Genomic DNA, 25,342 nt, shown 5'->3' on the forward strand with positions numbered 1-25,342 from the left:
TTTTAGGTCAGTCTTTTATAACTTAAGGTGAAATAGACAAATTCTATGAAAAACCCTGACTTATTAAAACTGACCTCTATATAAAATGTGAACAGTCTTGGATCACTAAAAGAAATTGAGCCTATAATTTAAGGCCTCTGGGTTCAGAAGGCTTAAAAAAGTTCACCTACATATCAATTATAGTGTTTGTTATTATATTTTTTATAGTTTTTAAAATCATTATTCTAAAGGTATTATTTTTCCTGTGTGTGTTTGTATAACTTATTACTATTTACTGGTATTGACATTTTACCACTTGGATGTAGTATGTGTGTATCTGTATGTGTATGTGTGTGTGTATGTATGACTTATTATTATTTACTTATTGTTGTTGTTGTTCAGTTGCCTAGTTGTGTCCAACTCTTTGTGACCCCATGGACTGTAGCATGTTAGGCCTCTCTGTCCCTCACCACCTCCCGAAGTTTGCCCAAGTTCATGGTGGTGGCATCCAACTATCTCATCCACTGATGCCCTCTTCTCATTCTGCCCTCAACCTTGCCCAGCATCAGGGACTCTTCCAGTGAGTTAGCTGTTCACATCAGATGACCAAAATACTGGAGTTTCAGCTTCAGCATCAGTCCTTTCAGTGAATATTCAGGGTTGATCTCCCTTAAGATTGACTGGTTTGATCTTCTTGCTGTCCAAGGGACTTTCAGGAGTCTTCTCCAGCATCACAGTTCAAAGGGATCAATTCTTTGGCGTTCTGCCTTCTTTACGGTCCAGCTCTCACAACTGTATGTGACCCTTGGGAAGACGATAGCCTTGACTATACGGACCTTTGCGGGCAGAGTAATATCTCTGCTTTTCAATACGCTGTTTAGGTTTGTCATAGCTTTCCTGCCAAGCAGCAGATGTCTTCTGACTTCATGCCCTCAGTCACCATCTGCAGTGATTTTGGAGCCCAAGAAGGGGAAATCTGTCACTCCTTCCACCTTTACCTGCCTCTATTTGCCATGAAGTAATGGGGCCAGATGCCATGATCTTAGCTTTTTTAATATTTAGTTTTAAGTCAGGTCTTTCACTCTCCTCCTCCACCCTCATCAAGAGGCTCTATTTCCTCTTTGCTTTCTGCTATTAGAGTGGTATCATCCACACATCTGAGGTTGTTGCTGTTTCTCCCGCCTATCTTGATTCCAGCTTGTAACTCATCCAGCCTGGCATTCCTCATGATGTGCTCAGCATATAGATTAAACCAACAGGGTGACGGCAGACAGCCCTGCTGTACTCCTTTCCCTATTTATTTTACTACCTAATTTACTTATTACCTACTGACATTTTACCACTTGGATGAAATGTAGAAACCTTATTCCATTTAACTCCTTTTACTTTCCTCCCTTTACAATGGTATTCACCCTGTTTGGTGTTTGCTGAGCAAACCTAGATTTGTGATTTGGTGTGTATCACTAATTTGGAAAATGGCCCGTCATTCTAATATTTTTTCTGCTCTATTTGCTCTTCTTCTGATATTCCACTTACATGTATGTTACACCTTATAAAATTGTTCAAAATGTCTCAGAAATGCTTTTTATTTTTCTTTCATTCGTTTTGTAAGTTTTCACTAACATATCTTCAGGTTCACTGATTCTTTCCTCAGTTGTGTACAGTCTACTGAAGAGCCTAGCAGAAAAAGATCTCTAGTCTTTCTCATTCTGTTTTTTAATTCTTTGCATTGTTCATTGAAGAAGGCCTTCTTATCCCTCCTTGCTGTTCTCTGGAACCTGCATTCAGATGGGCATATCTTTCCCTTTCTCCCTTGTTTTTCACTTCTCTTCTTTCCTCAGCTATTTATAAAGTGCCCTCAGACAACCACTTTGCCTTCTTGCATTTCTTTTTCTTTGGGATGGTTTTGGTCACTGCCTCCCATACAATGTTATGAACCTCCATCCACAGTTGTTCACGTACTCTGTCTATCAGATCCAATTCCTTGAATCTATTCATGACTGCCACTGAATAGTTACAAGGGATTTGATTTAGGTCATACCTGAATGGTCTAGTGATTTTCCCTACTTTCTTCAATTTAAGCCTGAATTTCGAAATGAGGAGCTCATGATCTGAGCCACAGTCACCTCTAGGTCTTGTTTTTGCTGACTGTATAGAGCTTCTCCATCTTCAGCTGCAAAGAATATAATCAATCTGATTTCAGTATTGATCATCTGGTGATGCCTGTGTAGAGTCATCTTTTGTGTTGTAGGAAGAAGGTGTTTACTATGACCAGTGTGTTCTCTTGGCAAAACTCTGTTAGCCTTTGCCCTGCTTCATTCTGTACTCCAAGGCCAAACTTGCCTGTTCCTCCAGGTATCTCATGACTTCCTATTTTTGCATTCCAATCTCCTATGATGAAAAGGACATCTTTTTTTTTTTTTGGATGTCATTCTAGAGATCTTGTAGGTCTTCACAGAACTCATCAACTTCAGCTTCTTTGACATTAGTGGTTGGGACATGGACCTGGGTTACTGTGATGTCAAATGGTTTGCCTTGGAAATGAACCAAGATCATCCTGTCATTTTTGAGACTGCACCCACGTACCGTATTTTGGACTCTTGTTGACTATGAATGGAGGGCTACTCCATTTCTTCTAAGGGATTCTTGTCTACAGAAAATAATGGTCATCTTAATTAAATTCACCCATTCCCATCCATTTTAGTTCACTGATTCCTAAGATGTCAGTGTTCACCTTTGCCATGTTCTGCTTGACCACATCCAATTTACCTTAATGCATAGACTTAACATTCCAGGTTCCTATGCAATATTTTTCTTTACAGCATCGGACTTTACTTTCATTAGCAGACACATCCACAACTGTGTGTTTTTCCACTTTGGCCCAACTGCTTCATTCTTTCTGGAGCAATTAGTAATTGCCCTCCACTCTTCTTCAGTAGCATACTGGACACCTTCTGACCTGTGGGGCTTATCTTCTGGTATCAAATGAAACATCTGGATAGCCATATGTAAAAGAATGAAGTCAGCCTCCTCTCTTACATCATATACAATTAATTCAAAATGAATCAAAGACCTAAATGTAAGAGATAACACTATAAAACTATTAGAAGGAAAAGGCTTAATCACTATGATCTCTAACAAGTCAATTGTTTCTTAGAAACAACACCAAAAACACAACAAAATTAAAAAACAGATAAATTAGGTTTCATCAAAATTAAAAATTTTGTGTTTTCAAAGGATATTATTAAGCAAGTGAAATGATAATTCACTGAATGGAAGAAAATATTTATGTGCAGTAATGTACTAAATGTCTTTAAAAATACACACACACACACATTATGTAAATAGAGCAAATAAAGCAGGAAAGGCACTCAAAATTTACAGAGGAGAGGATAAGGGCTTGGGCTTTAGAACCAAAATGACATTTTCAAGCCTAGACTTTATCACTTACTAGCTCTATGACTTCTGTTTCTTTATCACTAAAATGCAGATAATAATACTCCTACATTATAGGACTGATATGGTGACGATACATAAAATGCCTGGTACACAGTAAATACTAAAAAGCTGTTTTATATCTTACCCCTCCCCCCACACACATAATAGAATCACAGATGGTTTTATTTATACACTTTTGTGCCTCCTCACCCTCCCCTCCTGAATTCAAATCTATAGAGTTTGGAATCTATCCTATAAGCAATGCAGTCATTAGAGAGTTTTGAGTAGGTCAGCGACACAATAAATAGTAGCCTTGGAAGGGCTGTGTTAGCAGCAATATGCCTGGTGAACTTGGGAAAGAGCAGACTTGGCCAAGAACCAGGACAGCCCTGAGGTAGTGTGGCTACTTCAGCATTTTAAGCCCTACAACACCAGGATAAACCTAGAATGGTCACTATCCCCATTCTTTAAAAAAAAAAAAAAAATATATATATATATATATATATGTGTGTGTGTGTGTGTGTGTGCGTATTTATTTCCCATTTATTTCATAAAACCACATAGGCATATAGAATTTCTTTTTTTCAGGTTTACTCATTCTTTCATTTCACAAGTATTCTTTTTTAAAATTGAGATATAATTGACATATAACATTTGTTTTAGGTATATAACAATGATTCAGTTTTTGTATATATTACAAAATGGTCACCACAATAAATTTGGTTGAATCTCATATTTTCAAAATTTTCTTTTAACACACAGTCACCAAAGTATTCTGTGGAAGGGCATGTTGCTCCATGCCATTGTATAAATCATAAGTCCATGTAATTTATACACCACAAAGTCCTCAAGCATTTTAGTAACACTCAAAATATTCGCCTTCTGAATTGCTTAATACCCAGAATAGAGTGCAGACATTCAACACCATCGGTGCTCCTCCTCTCCCAACCCCACTTCTTTCTTTCACGTTACTTTACAATAAATCTGAGAAGTCTAGAAATAAATCTTTAGCATTCAGGTACTTTCAAATGTGCTTTTAGAGTAGTTTTCATCTTTCTTCAGGACTTAAAGATCAAATTTACTCAAGAGGTCTGAGGGGTACGTGTGTGTGTATTTAACCTATATCCTAATCTCAAATGTGGTTATGAACCCAACTTCCAGAGCTGAACTAAAAATCAATACCAAGCAGTGGAAAAGACAAAACTGCGTACATAATACTGCCAGATAACAAATGAAATCTATAAAGGATCTTTCTCAGAAATAAAATTAAAAGATTCAATTCCATCAGAGTCACAAAATGTAGAAACTGCAGGGCAATAAAAGTATATATGAGATATACTGAAAGGTAAAAATGACAGGAAAACACAGAGTAGACATTGACATATCTTTAATTACTACTCCGTTTCAGGCTAATGGTAAAAATTAGTCTTCAGATACTTGATAACATCAGCCTGTCTCTGCTGGGTTAGTACCAAGATCTGTAGCCAAGCAAATACTTCTAATAAAATTGATTTTCCTTTTTGGCAACCAATAGACCAGTCAATAATAATGTTGTTTAAGAAAGATTGAGTCATGAGGGAGATGAACATTTCCTTCCATTTACTATGTTTGTATTGTCTATATTTGAAAAGAGTTTTCAATAAGGAAACCAAAGAAGAAATTACAAGGGGAAAGCTATTTTGAGAGCAAATCTCCAAAAGCCCTCTGATTTGGAAGCATGTTAGCAACCCAAGCTGACAAAGCCAAAAGCAGTCCCTTAACTGAAGCTGGATCATATGGAGTAGGACTGTCAATAACAAAGGAAAACCAAGGCTAGGAACAACACAGAGTGGTCATATGATGACAAAAAGGGCGAGGAAAGGCATAGAGTCCTAACTTATTCACCCTAAAAAGCTACATGAACTTTTACTTTGCACTGACGTTTAGTGTTAGGTAAAGAGTATTCTATAAAACCACATATGGCAGTTTTTTACATTGTTTGTCTTATAATACTCAAACAAATAGAATACAAGAAACCCACATGCGAAAATCTCAGCCTACGCCTAAACTGGAGACACTTCCATCTAAAATACTACCCCTGACGATCCAAACCAAATTAAAGACATGAGGGCACCAATAAGTTTCTGTTTTGGTGGTAACTGGGGGAAGCAAGGGTTAGAAAGACCATTTCAAAGCTCACACAGAGAAACAGACAAGCAAAAATAACGGGAAATATTCTGAATAAGTAATTAAGTAATCTGTCCTGCCAGGCATGAAAACATATTTTGAAGCTACAATATTTAAAGCAGCATAGCACAAGTATGTGAGCAGAAAAAGAAAGCAACAGAAGAACAGCTAGAAATACGGTGAAATTCATAGATAAGTGAGAATATAAAAAGAAGGCACTTTAAATCAGCAGAGAGAAGATTATTCAATAAGCATTATTGGAACTGGCTAATCATCTGGACAAAAATAAAATTCCTATTACATACATGTGATCCTAATTCTAGATGGATCACAGAAATCATGAAGTGATAACAAGTATTAGAAGAAACATTTTAATAATTATTATATCACAAAGAAAGAGCTAATTTTCCTTAGTACATAAAAGTTCTGAAACAAAGGAGAAAGAATTTTTTTTAATTAGTTGTTTGCATTTTTTGAGTTTTTCCCTTTGTACATATACAACCTACAAAGAAAAAAAGTGAAATATATATGGCCTAAGGTTATGACTTGGATCTATGACTCAAAGCTAGGGAACTAGCCCAAGAAGAATGCACACAAGTCTCATGGGAAAAAAACATTTATTCTAATAAAATAACAAGGAAACCCAAAGGTTCTGGTAAATACTTAGGCCTTTTCTGGTTCTCATGATTTATTTTTCTAACATTCTGTCAGCTTCTTTATAAGCTGATATTACTTTGTTCAATATTTACTGAGCAACATCTATATGTCAGACATCCAGGCTACTGGAGACAACCATACTCTGGTACTTGTATATGGTGGTGCTGAGGATATAGACATGTACACGATGAATTACAATACACGGTGACTGCATTGTGGTAGCTCTTTGATGAGCTTAAGAACAGGGAGCGATAAGAGACAGTGGAGGTGTCTATCTGGGCAGAGTGAAGGAAGGCTTCCTGGAGGAAATGATATGTAAAATTAGGCCTAGGAGGCAGAATGAAGAAGAGAGAAAACAGTTATCTAAAAAGCCCAACAGGTGAGCAACATGTCAAGTTCTTCAGAATCAGTGAAACTTATCGTAGCAGGGATGGTGCATAAGCTAGGAGTGTGTTGAGAAATAAGTGGAGAGGTAAGCAAAGCCCAGATCATGAAGGGCTTCACAGGACAAATCACATTTAGATTTAATTTTAGAGCAATAAAGGAAAACAAGAGAAATATTTGCAAATTAGCATCTTAAAAAGTCTCTCCAGATGAAAAGTGGGAAATACATCTAAGAACATCAAGATTAGAAGCAAGGATATGGTGGCTGCTGGCAATGTTGAAATAGAGAAGCGGGCAGATTTGAGATATACTTAGGAGATAGAATCTAGAGGACTTCAGTGGATGTGAAAAACAAGAGAAAAATCAAGGCTGATTCCTAGGACACTGGGTGGATGTTGGTGCCAGTTACTGGGTGAGGATGGGAGTGGTAGTTGAGAGTAAGCTCAGTGGTGGTGCTAGTGGTAAAGAATGCCTGCCAATGCAGGAGATGCACAAGACGTGGGTTTGATCATTGGGTCAGGAAGATCCCCTAGAGGAGGAAATGGCAAGCCACTCCAGCATTCTTGCCTGGAAAACTGTATGGACAGAGGAGCTTGGTGGGCGACAGTCCACAGAGTTGCAAAGAGTCAGACACGACTGAGCATGAACTGCAAGTTCAGTGCTAGATATTGCAAGTTTTAACTGTCTGAGAAGACAAGAAGAAATACACGTTGGTGCAACTACTGGCTGAGATACATATTGTTGATAAAGATTTCTTCTGTTTTGTCTGTGAGATAGGAGAAAATGTGAGAATAAGAAGGACGATTAAGACATGCCAGCCAAAATTAAAGATTGATACCATCATTTTTGATAATATCAGGGATGTGTGATTTTGTTTTCCTAGCTTTGCCTAGAGCCAAAATGTAGACGTATAGAAGGCAGGCGACTGGATTAATCAGAATTAAAGTTTTGCCAGATGGTTACCAGAGCTGAAAAACAGGGAATGGGAATGAAGTTGAACACAATAACAGCATGAGAGTGGACAAATGAGCTAAAATGGAAGAAGTAATCAGTCAAGGCACTAGGGATTTCCATAAGGTCAAATAAGATTTAGAGGGAAATGAATTGGAGAGTATAGTTAGAACCAAATATTTCAGACTTGATTAAAAGTTCAGGGTGAGGTCATGGACTAAAGTGGAATGGATGTACATGACAACAAATATTATGAAAAGGAAAAGCATTTTATATCTGACATACTAAATTAAGAAGCAAACTCCTGAATATGACATGGATGCCCACTTTCACTATTTTATTCAACATAGTACTAGAAGACCTAGAGCAATTAAGCAAGAAAATGAAATAAAAGACATCAAAACTGGAAAGGAAGAAGTAAAAATATCTCTGTTCATAGACAACATATCTTATATGCAGAAAATCTTTAAGCTTCCACAAAAAGCTGTTAGAACTATTAAGGAAATTCAACAAAGTTGCAGGATATAAAATCAACACACAAAAATCGGTTGCATTTCTAAACACTAACAATGAATAATCAGAAAGTGAAATTTAGAAAACAGTTTCATTTACAGTAGTGTCAAAAAAGAATGAAATACTTAGGAATAAACCAAACCAAGGAGGCAAAAGAATTGTACACTGAAAATTATAAAATAGTTTTGAAATAAATTCTCTAATTTATTAGAGTCACTCACAAATAAAGAAAAGTCATTCCATGGACTGGAAGACTTAACCACTGTTAAAATGACAATATGAGTATCCCTGCTTTTAAAAGTCTGCTTTATACCACTTCACTTTACTAAAGACCTACCTTAGTACCTGGTTTTGCTAACCCCCCCCCCAAAAAAAAAAATCTAGAGGACTTTTGCTTTTACAAAAAAAAGGCAAAAAGCAAAATGAACACTCAGTCTTTGTCTTGCAGCTGGCACTGTAGAGGAGTGTGCCCTCTGAGTGCCAAGAGTGGTGCTCCTTCTCCAGCAACTACACTCTGCATCTCAGCACGAAGCCACCTTAACTTTTAACTGCGCCAGCATCAGTGCTTTATCTCAGTTTATTCCGTGCATGCATTAGCAAGATGTGTCCTAAGGTAACTGCTTCTTCTTCGCTTTCCATCATTTTAGCTTACAAAAGGTTTCATTCTTCGCTTTACTTTCAGAGAACAGGAGAAAGCTGCACTCCCAAATTGATATACAGATTCAATGCCAGCTCTATCAAAACCCTAATGACTTTTTTGTAAAAAGAGAAAAATCCGTCCTAAAATTCACATGGAAACACAAAGGAGTCAGAACAGCCAAAAATCTTGAAAAACAAGTTGGAAGTCTCACATTTCCTAATTTCAAATTTTACTACAAAGATATAGTAATTAAACCAGTGCAGTACTGGCATAAAGACAAACATATAGACAAATGGAATAGAATGGAGATCCCAAACTCTTGCACATATGGTCACATGGTTTTTGACAAGGGTGTCAGGACCATTCAGTGAAGAAAGGACAGTCTTTTCAACCTTTGAATGGCACCAGGAACACTGAAAGTGCACAGGCAAAAAATGAAGCTGGACTCTTAGGTGACCTTTGACTCAAAACAGGTCAAAAAACAGAGCTAGAATTATAAAGCTCTTAAAGAAAATATGGGGGAAAAAACTTCATGACATGGCATTTGGCAATGACTTCTTGGATATGACACCAAAAACACAGGCAACAAAAGGAAAAATAGATAAAGTGAACTCCTCAAAATTTTAAGCTGCTGTGTATCAAAGGACACTATTATCAGCAGCGTGCAAGACCACCCACAGAATAAGAGAAAATATTTGTAAACTGTGTATATGATAAGGGACTGATATTTAGAATATCTGAGTCAGAAAAATCCCCTGGAGAAGGAAATGGCAACCTACTTCTTGTCTAGGAAATCCCATGGACAGAGGAGCTTGGCAGGCTACAGTCCATGGAGTCGCAAAGAGTCAGACATGACTGAGTGACTAACACATCTTACAACTTAACAATAAAAAACCCCAAACAACCCAATTAAAGAGTGGGCAAAGGACATGAACAGACATTTCTCCAAAGAAGATGAATGTATGGCCAGTATTCACTGGTCAACATTAATATGTTCAACATCATTAATAATTAGGAAAATGCAAATCAAAACCACAATGAGATATCACTTCACATCCACGAGGATGGCTTATATCAAAAATACAGAAAATAACAAGTGTTGGTAAGGATGTGGAGAAACTGGAATATCTCTGCATTGCTGATGGGAAGGTAAAAAGGTGCAGCCACTGTGGAAATGGTATGGTGATCCTCAAAACATTAAAGACACCCTATGACCCAGCAATTCTACTTCTGGGTATATACTCAAAAGAAGTGAAAGCAAGGACTCAAAACAAATATTTGCTACTCACATTCACAGAGGTATTAATCACAATAGCCAGAAGGTGAAAGTAACCTGAATGTCTGTAGATGGATATCTGGATAAACAAAATATGGTATATACACACAATGCAACATTATTGAGTTTTAAAAAGGAAAAAATTTCCGCCACATGGTACAACACGGATGAACCTTGAAGACATTATGCTAAATGAAATAAGCCAATCACAAAAAGACAGATACTGTATGATTCTACTTATATGATGTATCTAGAGTAGTCAAATTCTTGAAGAGAGAGAATAGAATGGTGCTTGCTAGGGTTATGGGGGGGGTGGGGTGGGGGAATGGGGAGTTAGTTATGAGTACAGAGTTTCTAGGAGTGCATGGTAAATCTTAATAATCATGAATTTGGCAATTGTTTCTTAGGTATGACACCAAAAGCACAACCAAGCAAAGAAAACAGATATGCTGAACTTCATCAAAATTGAAAACTTTATGTGCACCACAGGATATTATCGAGAAAGTGAGAAGACAACCCACAGAAAGGGAGAAGATATTTGCAAACCATACATCTGATAATGCTTTAAGGTCCAGAATATAAGAACTTTTACTTCTTAAATATAAAAAAGCCCCTCAGTTTAAAAAAGGGCAAAACACTTGAATAGACATTTTTCCAAAGAAGATGGACAAGCTGTTAACAAGTACATGAAAAAATACTCACTAGGGAAATGCAAATCCAAATCATACTACGATGAGATCACTACACCTCACTAGAATGGCTATTAAACAAGAAAATAACGAGTATTGGTGAAGAAGTGGAAATACTGAAACACTCATGCACTGCATTGCTGGTGGGAATGTAAAATTGTGTGGCTCCTGCAGAAAACAGTTTGGAGTTTCCTCAAAAAGATAAACATCAAATAACCATATAGGGTATTCTCCTCCTAAGTACAGAACCAATAGAGCGGAAAACAAGTTTTGAACAAAAACATGTATGCAAATTGTTCACGGCAATTATTCACAATTGCCAAAAGGTGGAAACAACTCAATTACTCATCAGTTGATGAAGGATAAAATGTGTTCTATACATACGATAGAATATTACTTAGTCATAAAAAGGAAAGAAGTGCCATTACCTGCTACAACATGGATAATCTCTGAAAACACGCCAAGTGAGAGAGGCCAGAGACAAAGGCTACATATTTTATGGTCCCATTTATATGAAATATCCAGAACAGGCAAATCCATTGAACAGAAAGATTAGCTGTTGCTAAGATCTGGAATGGAAGGGAAATAGGGAGTGCCAACTTAACGGGTACAAACTGTCCTTGTCCTTCTGGGATGATGAAAATGTTAGGACAAGGCAGTAGTGATGGGTACACATTGTTAAAATATATTAATGCCACTGGACTGTACACTTTAAAACCGTTAATATGGTAAATTTTACTTTATATAGATTTTACTTCATTTTTAAAAAATGTTCCCTTTTCATCACTCTTCAGTTCAGTTCAGTGGTCAAACAGGAGATGACAAGAGTGAACACCGACATTCTAGGAATCAGCGAACTAAGATGGACTGGAATGGGTGAATTTTCTCATCGCTCTTACCTGACAGTTAATATCAGCTCTATATTGCAGCAAGACTGTGACTAGTTCCTTATGTCCTCGATCACAAGCCCAGTGGAGTAAAGTTCTGCCCTAAAACACAGAAAAAGACAAATGAATTTGTTAATCCAGTTGTGGGCCATACAAAAGACACAAGGTCTTAAGACAGATAGAGAAATAAGTAAAAATATAGGTTAACTATTCTAAGAATGATTCATATAAAATGTTCTATGGGAAAAGCAGTAAATGAAAACAACAGGAATTCCTGAGTTGTACTTTGGGGATCTGTTAGATACTAGCCCAGTGACTTTCTTCAGACTGATCAGTTTCTTTATCCACAGACTGGGGATAAGGTTAATACTAACAACAATAATACCAGTAATATTTATTGAACGTATGAACTACACGATAACACTTTGTAAATTTTAAAGTACTTGGATGAAATGAAAGAGATTAATTTTAAATTATTATGTTTACTTTTGGTGAAGCAACTGTTATGAGTTAAAAAAAAAGGTACTTAAACCTAGGTAGAGATCATAAGCTGAATGTAATATATCTAAATTTACTCGTTTATTCCATAAAATGTAAGAAAATGTAATCACAAGCATTTCCCCTTCATAGCCCAAATTTACACCCTGAAATACCCCCCAAACATCAGTACAAGTCTACTAGCATTTAACTTCAAATGTTGGCCATGAAAGCCACTTGTGAAACAGGACAGTTAACTGTTAGGAGGCAGCGTACTAATTATTACACAATTTTAACTACTGGCTACCAAAGACGAACACTGTCGATGCGTTAATTCTTTTCTCTACTGTCAGAAAATCTTGGCTTAGTTAACAAAAGGAGCCTAATTGGTCCAAAGAATAAACAAAACCCCCAAAGCTAAGGGCTTTTCTGAAGAAATGAGTGATTATGGCTTAACACTACTTTTTGAGGATGGTAGTGATGTTGTCATTTTTAAAAGAATGGAATGTTTTTTCACATTAAGTTGAAATCCCTGCTTTATGTCATTTTAGAAAAGATTTAAACAGATATAAGCTAGGACAAAGGGGACTTACAAGTAAAAAGCACCTTTGAAGAAAGCTTTTCTTAACCCACTTACATTCTTCATCTTTCAGACTCTCTTCACATACCTATTCGTTCAACTAATTAACCAGGAGCTATTCTTGAAAAAAACAAACAACAACAAAAACCCAAAGTAAGACAGCTTCTTCCTTAAAAATCGTCCTTTCCTTTTTCTTTCATTTGCTCAATTTATTTTTACTTACCTGTGAATATGTTTTGTATGCAAAATGCAAAGGAGAAGGGAAGCAGAGAAATTTTAAATGTGGGCAAACCAGTCACACTTTATTGTAACAGCAAAACCACTTAGTTAATTATTAGTTCAGAGCCCACTAATAATTTTTTTAAATGGAGACAAATCTAAAAGCCAAATAAATAATGTATTGTTGATAGAGAACAGTGTTGCCTGTGTTAAATGTTCCCCAGCTCTAATGTGTACTGATTTACTGTTACTGGGGAACTCATTTTAAAACCCTCCATATGAATAATTAGATATTCTAATTTGATTCTCAGAACAAATACCAATGTGTAAAGTATTTTATAATTCATATTTTATATTTGATTTCAGTTTATATTTGAATTCAGTTTATATTTTATATAACTGTTTCATAGCTTTTACGCTAAAATAATTAGGTAAAATGTCAAAGTCTGTATTATTTTTAGTTCTAATTTTAAGGGTACATTTTATGGCTATCAAATTATGAACAAGAATCACCATATAGTTAAAATGATGTGTGACAGACTTACATAGGGCACCTACCAGAACTACCTAATAGTTAAGTAAGAAAACATAATATACCTAGTATTTTTACTGTAAGGTGTACAGATAATTTCTATTTCCCAAAAAGATTCCTGACTTAACTTAGGTTTAACCCAATTGGGTTCCACTGATTAATGCTTAAATATAAATCCTTAGCTGTTTCGGTGCAGAAGCAGACAAGCAACACATTTTACTGTTAATGGGGAGTTATATTTTAAATTTTCCATGTGTGGTGCCAAAAATTTACTTTAGGGAAACACCTATGACTGGACCTCAGTAGTGATTTTCACATTGGAGATATTTTCCAGAAGGGTGGCACTCGTATAGCAATGTTTTAAGGAGGACGATGTGCTCTCAGACATTTACACTCTGCTTTTTAACAGGTTTTTTGACCTGCGGTGTAATTAATTTTTGTAACGCATTATTTTAATGGTACACTAATTAACCTTGAATTAGAATGAATTCTCTGACAATGACTTTCTACAGAAGTGCTGAAGAGAGCTACATTATGACCACCTAATGATTTATATTTTTATGCGGTATTAAGCTCAAAAACAAGAGCAGGATTAAATATACTTGTAAATAAGCATACATAAAATAAACCAGGCTTTGGAATTTTTGCCTTCAAAAAGTTCCTGCACTTAAATGAACAAAGACCAGCATAACCAGGTAGCTGTATGTGATAACTCTTTACTTCTTCACATTACAGAGGCCCTGTAATCATACTGTACTTTGAGATTATTGGCTCAAGTAATATATAACCAGGAATTTGCAGAGATGCTACCCTCATAACCCCTACTGATGAAATCAGTAAATGAACACCTGTGGTTCTGTCCTTTCTTTTTGTTAACCACAAATATACTTGGACCAATATAGTACAATTTTTAAATTTATTAAATTGAGATACTGGATTCCATAATTTCTTTTCCAGAAGGAAAACCATCAACTAGGTACACATCATATTTGTTTAAAGATTTTATACAAACTTCTATTTTACCTATTTTATATGTAATTGTTTTATCATCTATGAATAATCTCTTACAAATTTTCAAGTTAAAATTTATTTTTACTGTTACCACTAAAACTGACAATTGTTTCTTTGCTTTGAGTTTTAATAACTTCTGAAAAAATATCCTAGAAGTATTTAGGATATAAGCAGGGGAAGCCATTATTAAGAGGAATCTTTGTTAGACCACCAGAAGACAATAAGCACTGTTTGGCAAGCTCTGGATATATTCTGGAATTCAAATACAGTAAAACATGGGGTCAGGGGAAGAGAGTTCCCATCTATTAACCAAGGGTGCAAATACCGTCTTACCTCAGACAGATGAATGACTAAAGTGCTTTGAGAGTGCAGGGTGGCAGCTAACCTATTAAGTAGTATTACTTTCATACCTTCTGGAAAATACAGATGGGTCTTAATATTTTAAATGCTCCTTTGCTATCCTTGGTTACTTGTCCTTAAACCATGAAGAATTTTTAAAATTACATTTTCTCCTGGATATCACAAATTAAATGAAAAGAGATAGTATTATAAAGTGAATCTTGATGTTCTTATGGTATTTTGAGAATAGATACAAAGCATGTACACTATATATACAGCAGATGAAAACATGGCAAAGATGGTATGTTTAAATTTGTAAGAGTTGCCATACTATCAAAGATTGTATAGGATGATGGTGGTGGTTTACTCGCTAAGTCAAGTCCGGCTCTTGAGAGCCTGCCAGGCTCCTCTGTCCATGGGATTCTCCAGGCAAGAATACTGGATTGGGTTGCTATTTGCTTCTCCAGGGGATCTTCCTGACCCAGGAATTGAACCTGGGTCTCCTGCATTGCAGGCAGATTCTTTACTGACTGAGCTCCGAGGGAAGCCACTGTATAGGATAATACAGTCTAATTACTCAGTGAAATACTGTAAACAGGTCAACTTGAATTTCTCTCTCCAAAAAAACTGGGTTTCAATTTACAACTGATTAACTTCAGCTACCAATAACCTGTAATGTCTGTCTCCTCTCTCCTATCCCTATCTTCTACCCTTTGCTGCTGCTGGTAAAGCATCTGGCTACAGTGAGAACTTCCCCACCTGCCACCACCAGAAGCTACACAAAGCCTCCTACCGCCACCCGCCTCTCAAGAGTAAACCAACAGTGTTCTTTAAAAAACTCAGACAGTAGTAATATCGGGAGGTAGTTTACAGTCTCAAGATGTGACTAGCATGGAAGCTAATCCACATTTAAAGTAAGTGAATATTTTGTTCACTGGCTAAGACCTAAGATTAAAAAAAAATGGTGTTGCTGAGCTATCAGGGAATTCAGAACGACTTCAAATACACTACTTTAAAAGATCCCTTTATAAGCATTTACTAAGCCATAAAGGGTCAAGGAGTAAGCAATAGAGATATTACTTCATCCTGTATAAGGTAATAAGTAATCCAGTGACCATAATAAGGTAGCCAGGTGTCATCATAAGGCAATGGATAAATACACAATATATTCATGGTCATATGATGGAATATTACTCAGCAATAAAAACGAAGGGAAATACTGATCTATACAATATCAATGACCCAAAGACATTATGTTAAATGAAAGAAGCCTTATACCAAAAAAAAAAAAAAGTACATTTTATGATTTCACCTGTAAAGTTCTAGAACAGGCAAAACCAATATATGGTAGAAGAATTAGAAAACAGTGATTACCTTTGTGGGATGAGGAGAAAGAACCAGCTGAGAAGAGGCATGAGGGAATTTTCTAGGGTGACAGTAACATTCTATATCTTGATAGGAGTTTGGGTTACATGGGTACATGGGTACAGGAGTTACATGGGTACATGCATTTGTCAATATTAATTGAAAAAAGTGAAAGCGAAGTCTCTCAGTCATGTCTGACTCTTTGCAACCCTATAGCCCGCCAGGCTCCTTCTCTGTCCATGAGATTTTCCAGGCAAGAATACTGGAGTGGGTTGCCATTTTCTTCTCCAGGGGATCTTCCTGACCCAGGGATCAAACTCAGGTCTGCCACATTGCAGGCAGACTCTTTACCCTCTGAGCCATGAGGGAATACCATATAAAGATTAACTTTTGCAAGTGACTGAAGGAGCTTAATGAAACAGGCTTGAACCCAGGTATCCTGCTTTGCAGGCGGATTCTCTACCAGCTAAACCACAGAGAAGCCGAAGAATACTGGAGTGGGTAGCCTATCCCTTTTCCAGTGGATCTTCCCGACCAGGAATCGAACCAGGGTCTCCTGCCTTGCAGGCAGATTCTTTACCAACTGAGCTATCATTGAATATACATTTTACATTAAGAGAAAAACCAGACTAATACTGATCTCTGTTTAATGATATATATACTGAAGTATTTAGAAGAAAATGTATTGTCTATAAAATACTCTGAAACACATCCAAAAAAGTAACACAGATCGACAGATGGATAAAGAGATGGCTAAATACTGATAAAGCAAACATACATAGTAAAATATCAGTGGTAGAATCTAGCGATAGGAAGATATATGTCCACGGTAAAATTCTTTCAACTTTCTGGTATGTGTACAATTTTTCATAATAAATTGTTGGAAAAAAAATCAAACAAACATTTCCACACCCACATTCACAGTAGCATTATTCACAATACCCCAAATATGAAAGCAACCCAGCTGTTCATAGATATTTAGATACACAAAATGCAGTATATGCATATAAATATCATTCATTTTTTTTTAAGAGGAAGAAAATTTTGTCATGTTTTAACATGGATGAGTCTTGAAGACATTATGTTAAGTGAAATAAGTGTCAAATACTTGTGACAGTATGTGCTGTCTTGTGACGATCCCATTTACATGAAGTATCTAGAGCGGTCAAATTCATGAAGACAGAAAGTCAAATGGTGGCTGCCAGGGAGCTGGGGGAAGGGGAGGAATAGGGAGTTAGTGTTTAATGAGTAGAGTTTCAGTTGGGGAAGATGAAAAAGGTCTGAAGAAGTACTAATATAGGCTTGATTTTTAAATGGTGCTGCCTGTATTAATGTAACTGAGCATAATTTGATGTTCAGAATGCATTTTTCAATTATTAGCGCAAATAAAGAGTTCCTTCAAATTAATGTTAATCAACTACACAACCAAAATAACATACACTCAAGTGTAGAAAATTATTTAAGAGGATACGCTTTTACTTCCTTTCTTAAATAAAAGCATAAATTTATCCTCAGTTCACTGACTCTGCCTCTTAGACCTTTTGCTTCTTTGTTAGGTTAATAATGTCAGGTTTTGCCAGATTTTGCATCAGTTTCTCAAGCCAAAAGCAAGTAAATTGTATTCTGACATGAGCCACAAATTTAAAACAAACCAAGAAAGGAACAGTCAAGAGAAAGGTGACCTTCTTCAAAGTATTTGAAAGAACTTATAAGTATATGGAAAATGGTATAAAATCATACCTCCAAAATGACAGAAAAGAAAGAACTAAAGAAGCAGCTCAATAAAAGAGGAATTTGGGGAGCACATTAGATAAGAAATCTACAGGAAACCAATAAATTGTATAAATGCTTCGGGGGGTACTGATGATAGATACATTGGAATGATGTCATCTAATTTGTCCAAATATTATTACACTGCTACATTTAACAAGTTTAAATTAATATAAAAGTTTAAAATACACACTAATAAGCATGTATTTAGCATCTGCTGATATGACACTGATCTAAGAAACAATGTGTATAACAAGAGTAGTGCAGACATAAAATGTGCCTGAATTGATAAGAAATATTCTGTTCATAACAAGTATACTTTACAAATTATTTAAATCAGCCAAGATATTTTCTTGAAAAACCTGTAAATATGTGGCACGTGTGAAGAGTTATATTAATATGACAAAAATAAAAATTGAAGCACCATTTAAAAAATTTAAAAGCTCTTACATTTCTCTTCATATTACCTATGCTGCAGTTTTCAAACATTTCTGCAAATCATTAAAAACTTTAATAAAAGTTATAATATAAATAAAAATGAGTACACATAACACTATGATGCTATAAACTTGGAACGTGAAACATCTGATATACAGTGTCCTGAAAAGTAAGTATAACTACAAAACTTTTTCTTTTACCTAAAATAGAAACAATGTCCTAACTACCATATCAGTAGGAAACACTACGTACTAGATAATTTTCTCAAATTAGAAATGTATAACTTACTAATAATATATTAGCAGCAATTACAACTTAAATGACACATACCAGGAACTATACTTATACATAATAAAATAACTTCATTATAAAATAGCAATATTTTACTTAAAAAGCAATTTATATATGTTCATGTGCTATGATAGCTATAGATGCAAATCTAAGCATTTTAGGCAATAATATTTATTTCAATATATGGGGTACAAATATAGCTTATCATATTATGACTATTATTAAATTTCTTTATGTGCTCACAGATTCACTTGAATTCACATTTTAAGTGCAATAAATGTAATTTTTAATCATCTTAGGGAAAGACTGAAATTGGGGTGAATCTGCCAGGTGGGCATTTTAAATAAAGTCATACACCATCCCACAGAATCTTAGGCAATCAGTAGTGAAATATCTCAAGTTCAAATATTAGACAGACAAACACCAGAAGAACTAAATGTCCTTTCGAAATTTTAATTGTTACCCAACTTATTATAGTAGGGAAATGACTTTTTTCTGATAAAGAGGTTAAGTATTTAGCTAGAAAGTTAACTTTAAGATTATACACTTTTAATCCACGATCAAAGCTTACAAAGTTGTTTCATTTGCTAGAGCTTTAAATGTCATGAAACAGGACCCTTTATTTCATTTAGGATGTTAAGTTTGATTCTAATTTTAAGCTCCCATTTCCCTCATGTTCTAAAATTAATTCATACAAATCCCTGATTAATAATAAAAGGGCTTGCCATTAGTATTCAAAGCCCAGCCTGAGTTGTCATGGCTGAAAGGGCAGAAATCTGCTTGGAGCAATGAGAGAACCCAACTGAATTCAGGGTGTCTCAGTCTATGAATGTGTAAGCACTTCATCTGTTCATGGAAACACAATGTTCTGGCAGGCTGGGGGTGAAGGTAGCTGCATGGGTGACAAGCTGGAAGACCTGGGAAACTGTACTGTATCAAAGTCACTAAATGAGGGAAGCAAGGCATTTTACAAGGCTTTCTTTCATTTTCACACATAAAAAACGGCGTTGTTTAGTAAGCCATTTGTGTTCTAGACATTTATTTGATCCCTATTACTGCTGTCCAATGATCTCTGCAGAGGTCACATGTGAATTTAACTATTTTATAAAAGAAAGTGTTGCAAGTCAGAGCATAACACTAGCAGGGCTGACTGGAAACTGATTATCCTTCTTAAATCCAGTGGTGAAAAGAACACTCTCTCAGAACTACATTTCACTCTTTCAGACTCAGCAGTTGTATGTATTTGAACAAGTAACGTAATGTGTACATATCCGAAGCAGTTCTTGTCTGAAAAATAAGGATAACCTTTCAGAGCTGTTGTGAAGATAACATGATAAAAAATAATGGAAGTACCTTACAGAGTTGCGAACGTGGTGAAAGTACTCTGTAAACTGTAACCCACACTGTATAAAAGAGTCTTATTTGAAAGATGTAAATTCTAATAGGGATCACATAGCACACACACAATCATTTCCAGTTAAAAAGTGACCTTGAAAAGTTAAGTGGACTTCTGGTTTCCAGTTCCACATATAAAGAGCTAGGAAGTTGCCCCTCCACCTTAACAACAAACAAAAAGCTGAAGAGACTGAAAAATCAACGATTCTTCTTGGATCCATAAGAGACGAGAGTCTCAGGGGAAACCACTGCCCCTGAGACTAGAGAGAGAGAGGTGAGCCCAACAGCCTGGAGCACAGCCTTACAAGTGGAAACCACCCGGGGAGCCAGTCCAGGTAGGAACACCTGGCTATGAGTGACAAACTGCCGGAGGCTCAGTGCAGACAACTCTGAGGGTTAAAACTCCAAAGGCATCTACTCAGCTCCTCCAAACACACATCCCCCAATAATGTGAGATTTACCTTCAGGAGCATGCCCAGGTTCTCTGACAATAAATGTCAGAGAAACATACCCTCATGCTTCGGGTAGGGGAAAGGGAAATGATCCATTCTGAAACAGACCCTGAAAAGGCCTGCCTTTAGAGGGAAGGTTAACCAACACCTAACCTGTAGGGGTATTGTCAGAGTCTAACTGACCTGGGGGAAGGGAAATAGCCACCTCCAGTCCACTCTAGCCATTCTGTCCCATTCAAAGAGGGATTAAAAAAAGGAGAGAGAGAAACAGTTGTGAGAGTCCCTGTTCAGAGACGCAGGCTCACTACAGAACTGAGACTGAATGGTAGGACCACAGGACACTTTCTGTCCCCAGCCCCTCACCAACAGCCAGTCAGTTCCATTCAGTCACTCAGTCATGTCCGACTCTTCGTGACCCCATGGACTGCAGCACGCCAGGCCTCCCTGCCCATCACCAACTCCTGTAGCTTACTCAAACTCATGTCCATTGAATTGGTGATGTCATCCAACCATCTCATCCTCTGTTGTCCCTTTCTCCTCCCGTCTTCAATCTTTCCCAGCATCAGGGTCTGTTCAAATAAGTCAGTTTTTCGTACCAACACATTACTAAGGGCCTATTTATAGCAGTTCCTTTTATCTGGTATATCACATCCAGCTATCAATAAAAATTACATGGCAAACCACAAGGCAAAAAAATCCACCATCTGAAGAGACAGAATAAGCATCAGAATGAAACAGGGCAGAGATGTTGGAATTACCAGGTGGATAATTTCAAACAACAATGATTAATATGCTAAGGGCTCTAATATGTAAAGCTGGCAGCATGCAAGAACAGATGGACAGGGACTTCCCTGGGGGTCTGGTGGTTAAGAATCCACCCTGCAATTCAGAGAACGTGGCTTCCCGATCTCTGGTCGGGAAACCAAGATACCACTTGCTGCGGAGGAACTAAGGCCCTGTGCCACAATTAAAGAGTCCCTGCACTGCAACAAAAGATCCTGAATAATGCAGAGAAGATCCTGTGTGCCACAATTACGACCCAAGGCAACCAAGTAGATAACCATCTAAAAAAAGAAAAAGAACGGATGGACAATGTAAGCAGAGAAGTGGAAATCCGAATAAAGAACCATAAGGAAATGCTAGAGATTAAAAAAAAACAAACCCATTGCAACAGAAATTAAAAATGCCTGTGACAGGCTTATTGGTATACCAGAAATGGCTGAAGAAAGAATCTCTGAGCTAGAAGATGTATCAGTAGAATCCTTGAAAACTTAAAAGCAAAGAGAACAAAGACAGGAAACAACAATAAGAAAAAACAGAACAGAATATCCAAGGGCTGTGGGACGAATGCAAAAGCTGTAACGTGCACAGCTGGGGATACCAGAAGGAGAAACAGAGAAAGGCACGCAAGAAATACCTGAAACAATTACTAAGCCTCAAATTAATGCCAGACGCCAAGCCACAGATCCAGGAAGCTCAGAGAACACCAAGCAAGATAAATACTTCACAAACTATGCATATCATTTTCAAACTACAGAAAATCACAGATAAAGAAAAATCCTGAAGGAAGCCAAAGGAAAAAAAATACATTGCTTATAGAGAAAACAAAGATAAGAATGACATCAGATTTCTCTTCTGAAACCATGCACGCAAGAAGAGTGGAGTGACATTTAAAGTGTTGAGGAAAAACCCCTGCTAACCTACAATTCTGTATCCTGAGAAATCATCCTTCGAAAGTGAAGGAGAAATAAAGACTGTCTCGAACAAATACTGAAGAAATCTGTTGCCAGTAGACCTGCCTTGCCAGAAATATTGAGAGAAATTTATTAGAGAATGAAAACAATGTAGGTTCGAAACTGGATCTACATAAAGAAAGAGCATCAGAGAAGGAATAGTGAAGATTCAATAAAAACTTATTCTCAACTGATTTAACAGTTTGTTCAAAATAGTAGCAACAGTGTATTTGATTATACAAGCTTACATATCATATCTTATATGCATACCAATATATACACAGGCACACACTGTATGCATGTACATACGCCTACGTATGCTTTTATATAAATGAAATGAGCGACAATAGTGATACAAGAGACAGGAGGGAGAAATTAGGAATATTTTGTTTTTATAAGGCAGTCACATTACCCATGAAATGGTATCATGTTATTTGAAAGTGGACTTGGGTTAGTTATAAATGTATATTGCAAACTCTAGGGCAACCACTATAAAAGGTTAGAAAAAGCATAACTGATATGCTAAGAGGGGAAAGAAAACGGAATCATATTAAATGCTCACTCACAAATAGCAAGAAAAGAGAGGAAGACAAAAACAGAAACAAAGAAAAAGGGCAAATACCGAAAACAGTAACCAATGTGGTAAATATTAATCCAACTCTATCAGTAATCACTCTGAATGTCAGTGGCCTACATGTATCAATTAAAAGACAGATTGTCAAAATGGATCAAAAACCCAACCCAACAATATGCTATTAAAAAAACCTACTTTAAATATGCAAACAAATATAAAGTAAATGTTCACTACCATGCTAACACACAAGAAAGCAGGGTAGCTATATTAATTTTAGTCAGAGCAAACTTAAAGTAAAGAAAGTTATATGTGATAAAGAATGGCATTAGATAATGATAAAGAGGTCAGTTCTCCAAGACGTAAAAATTCTTAACTCTATGTACCTAACAAAAGAACCTCATTCATGGATGGTAGGAATACAAGATGGTACAGACATTTTGGAAGAAAATTTGATGGGTTTCTTATAAAACTAAATATACTCTTACAATATGATCTAGAATTCATACTTCTCCTTATTTACCCAAAGGTACTAAAAACTTAGGTCCACACAAAATCTGCACATGGCTATTTAAAGCAGCTTTATTCATAACTACCAAAACTCAGAGGCAGCCAAGGACAGTCCTTCAGGAAGTGAACGGATAAATAAATTGTGGAAAATCTAGACAATGGAATATTCTTGGATGCCAAAGGAAATGTCAATACAGAAATCAGATTGATTATATTCTTTGGAACTGATGATGGAGAAGCTCTATACAGTCAGCAAAAACAAGACTGGAAGCTGCCTTTGGCTTAGATCATAACTCTTTATTGCAAAATTCAGACTTAAATTGAATAAAGTAGGGAAAACCACTACACCATTCAGATATGACCTAAATCAAATCCTTTAGGATTGTGTGGTGGAAGCGACAAGTAGATTCAAGGGATTAGACCTGATAGAGTGCCTGAAGAACTATGGACAGAGGTTAGTAACATTTTAAAGGAGGTGGTGATCAAGACCATCCCCAAGAAAAAGAAATGCAAAAAGGCAAAATGGTTGTCTGAGGAGGCCTTACAAATAGCTGAGAAAAGAAGAGAAGCTGAAGGCAAAGGAGAAAAAGAAAGATACACCCATCTGAATGCAGAGTTCCAAAGAACAGCAAGGAGAGATAAGAAAGCCTTCTTAAGTGAACAATGTACGGAAATAGAGGAAAATAACAGAATGGGAAAGACTAGAGACCCCTTCAAGAAAATTAGGGATACCAAGGGAACATTTCATGCAAAGATGGTCACAATAAAGGGCAGAAATGGTATGGACCTAACAGAGGCAGAAAATATTAAGAAGAGGTGGCAAGAATACACAGAACTATACAAAGAAGGTCTTAATGACCCAGATAATCACAATGGTGTGATCACTCACCTAAAGCCAGTGGAATGTGAAGTCAAGTGGGCCTTAAGAAGCATTACTACAGACAAAGTTAGTGGAGGTGATGGAATTCCAGCCTAGCTATTTCAAATCCTAAAAGACGATGCTGTGAACGTGCTGCACTCAATATGCCAGCAAATTTGGAAAACTCAGCAGTGGCCACCGGACTGGAAAAGGTCAGTTTTCACTCCAATCCCAAAGAAAGGCAATGACAAAAAAATGTTCAGACTGCTGCACAATTGTACTTATTTCACATGCTAGCAAGGTCTTGCTCAAAATCCTTCAAGCTAGGCTTCAACAGTAGATGAATTGAAAACTTCCAGATAAACAAGCTGGATTTAGAAAAGGCAGAGTAACCAGAGGTCAAATTGTCAACAACCACTGGATCATAGAAAAAGCAAGGGAATTACAGAAAACATCTCCTTCTGCTTCACTGACTACGCTAAAGCCTTTGACTGTGTGGATCACAACACACTGTGGAAAATTCTTAAAGAGAATTACCTACCTTAACTTACCTACCCCCGTCCTGAGAAACCTGTATTCTGGTCAAGAAGCAACAGTTAGAACTGGAGATGGAACAACGAACAGATTCAAAATTGAGAAAGGAGTACATCAAAATTATATATTGTCATGCTGTTTATTTAACTTATATGCAGAGTATATCATGTGAAATGTTAGGCTGGAAGAAGCTCAAGCTGGAATCAAGACTGCCAGGAGACATACCAATAACCTTGGATATGCAGATGACACCACTCTAATGGCAGAAAGTGAAGAAGAACTAAAGAACCTCTTAATGAAGGTGGAAGAGGAGAGTGAAAAAACTGGCTTAAAACTCAACATTCAAAAAACGAAGATCAGGGCATCCAGTCCCATCACCTCATGGCAAACAGATGGGGAAAAATGGAAACAGTGACAGACTTAATTTTCTTGGGTTCCAAAATCTCTGCGGACAGTGACTGCAACCATGATGTTAAAGGACGCCTGCTTCTTGGAAGAAAAGCTATGACAAACCTAGACAGTGTATTAGAAAGCAGAGACCTCACTTTGCTGACAAAGGTCCATACAGTCAAAGCTATGGTTTCTGCAGTAGTCACGTACAGATGTGAGAGTTGGACCATAGAGAAGGCTGAGCACCGAAGAACTGATGCTTTCAAACTGTGGTGCTGGAGAAGAGTCTTGAAAGA

General features: G+C 36.7%; 1 protein-coding gene across 1 annotated transcript in view; it reads right to left on the minus strand.

The window, feature by feature from the left end:
* Positions 1–25,342, minus strand: part of ACBD6 (acyl-CoA binding domain containing 6) — a 205,584-nt gene that overhangs the window by 91,803 nt on the left and 88,439 nt on the right. The window contains exon 6 of the mRNA XM_005690940.2: positions 11,593–11,682. Within this exon, the coding sequence (XP_005690997.1) occupies positions 11,593–11,682 (90 nt within the window). The remainder of the gene's footprint in view (positions 1–11,592; positions 11,683–25,342) is intronic.

Source organism: Capra hircus, chromosome 16 (assembly GCF_001704415.2).
Source record: "Capra hircus breed San Clemente chromosome 16, ASM170441v1, whole genome shotgun sequence".
Taxonomy (NCBI): domain Eukaryota; kingdom Metazoa; phylum Chordata; class Mammalia; order Artiodactyla; family Bovidae; genus Capra; species Capra hircus.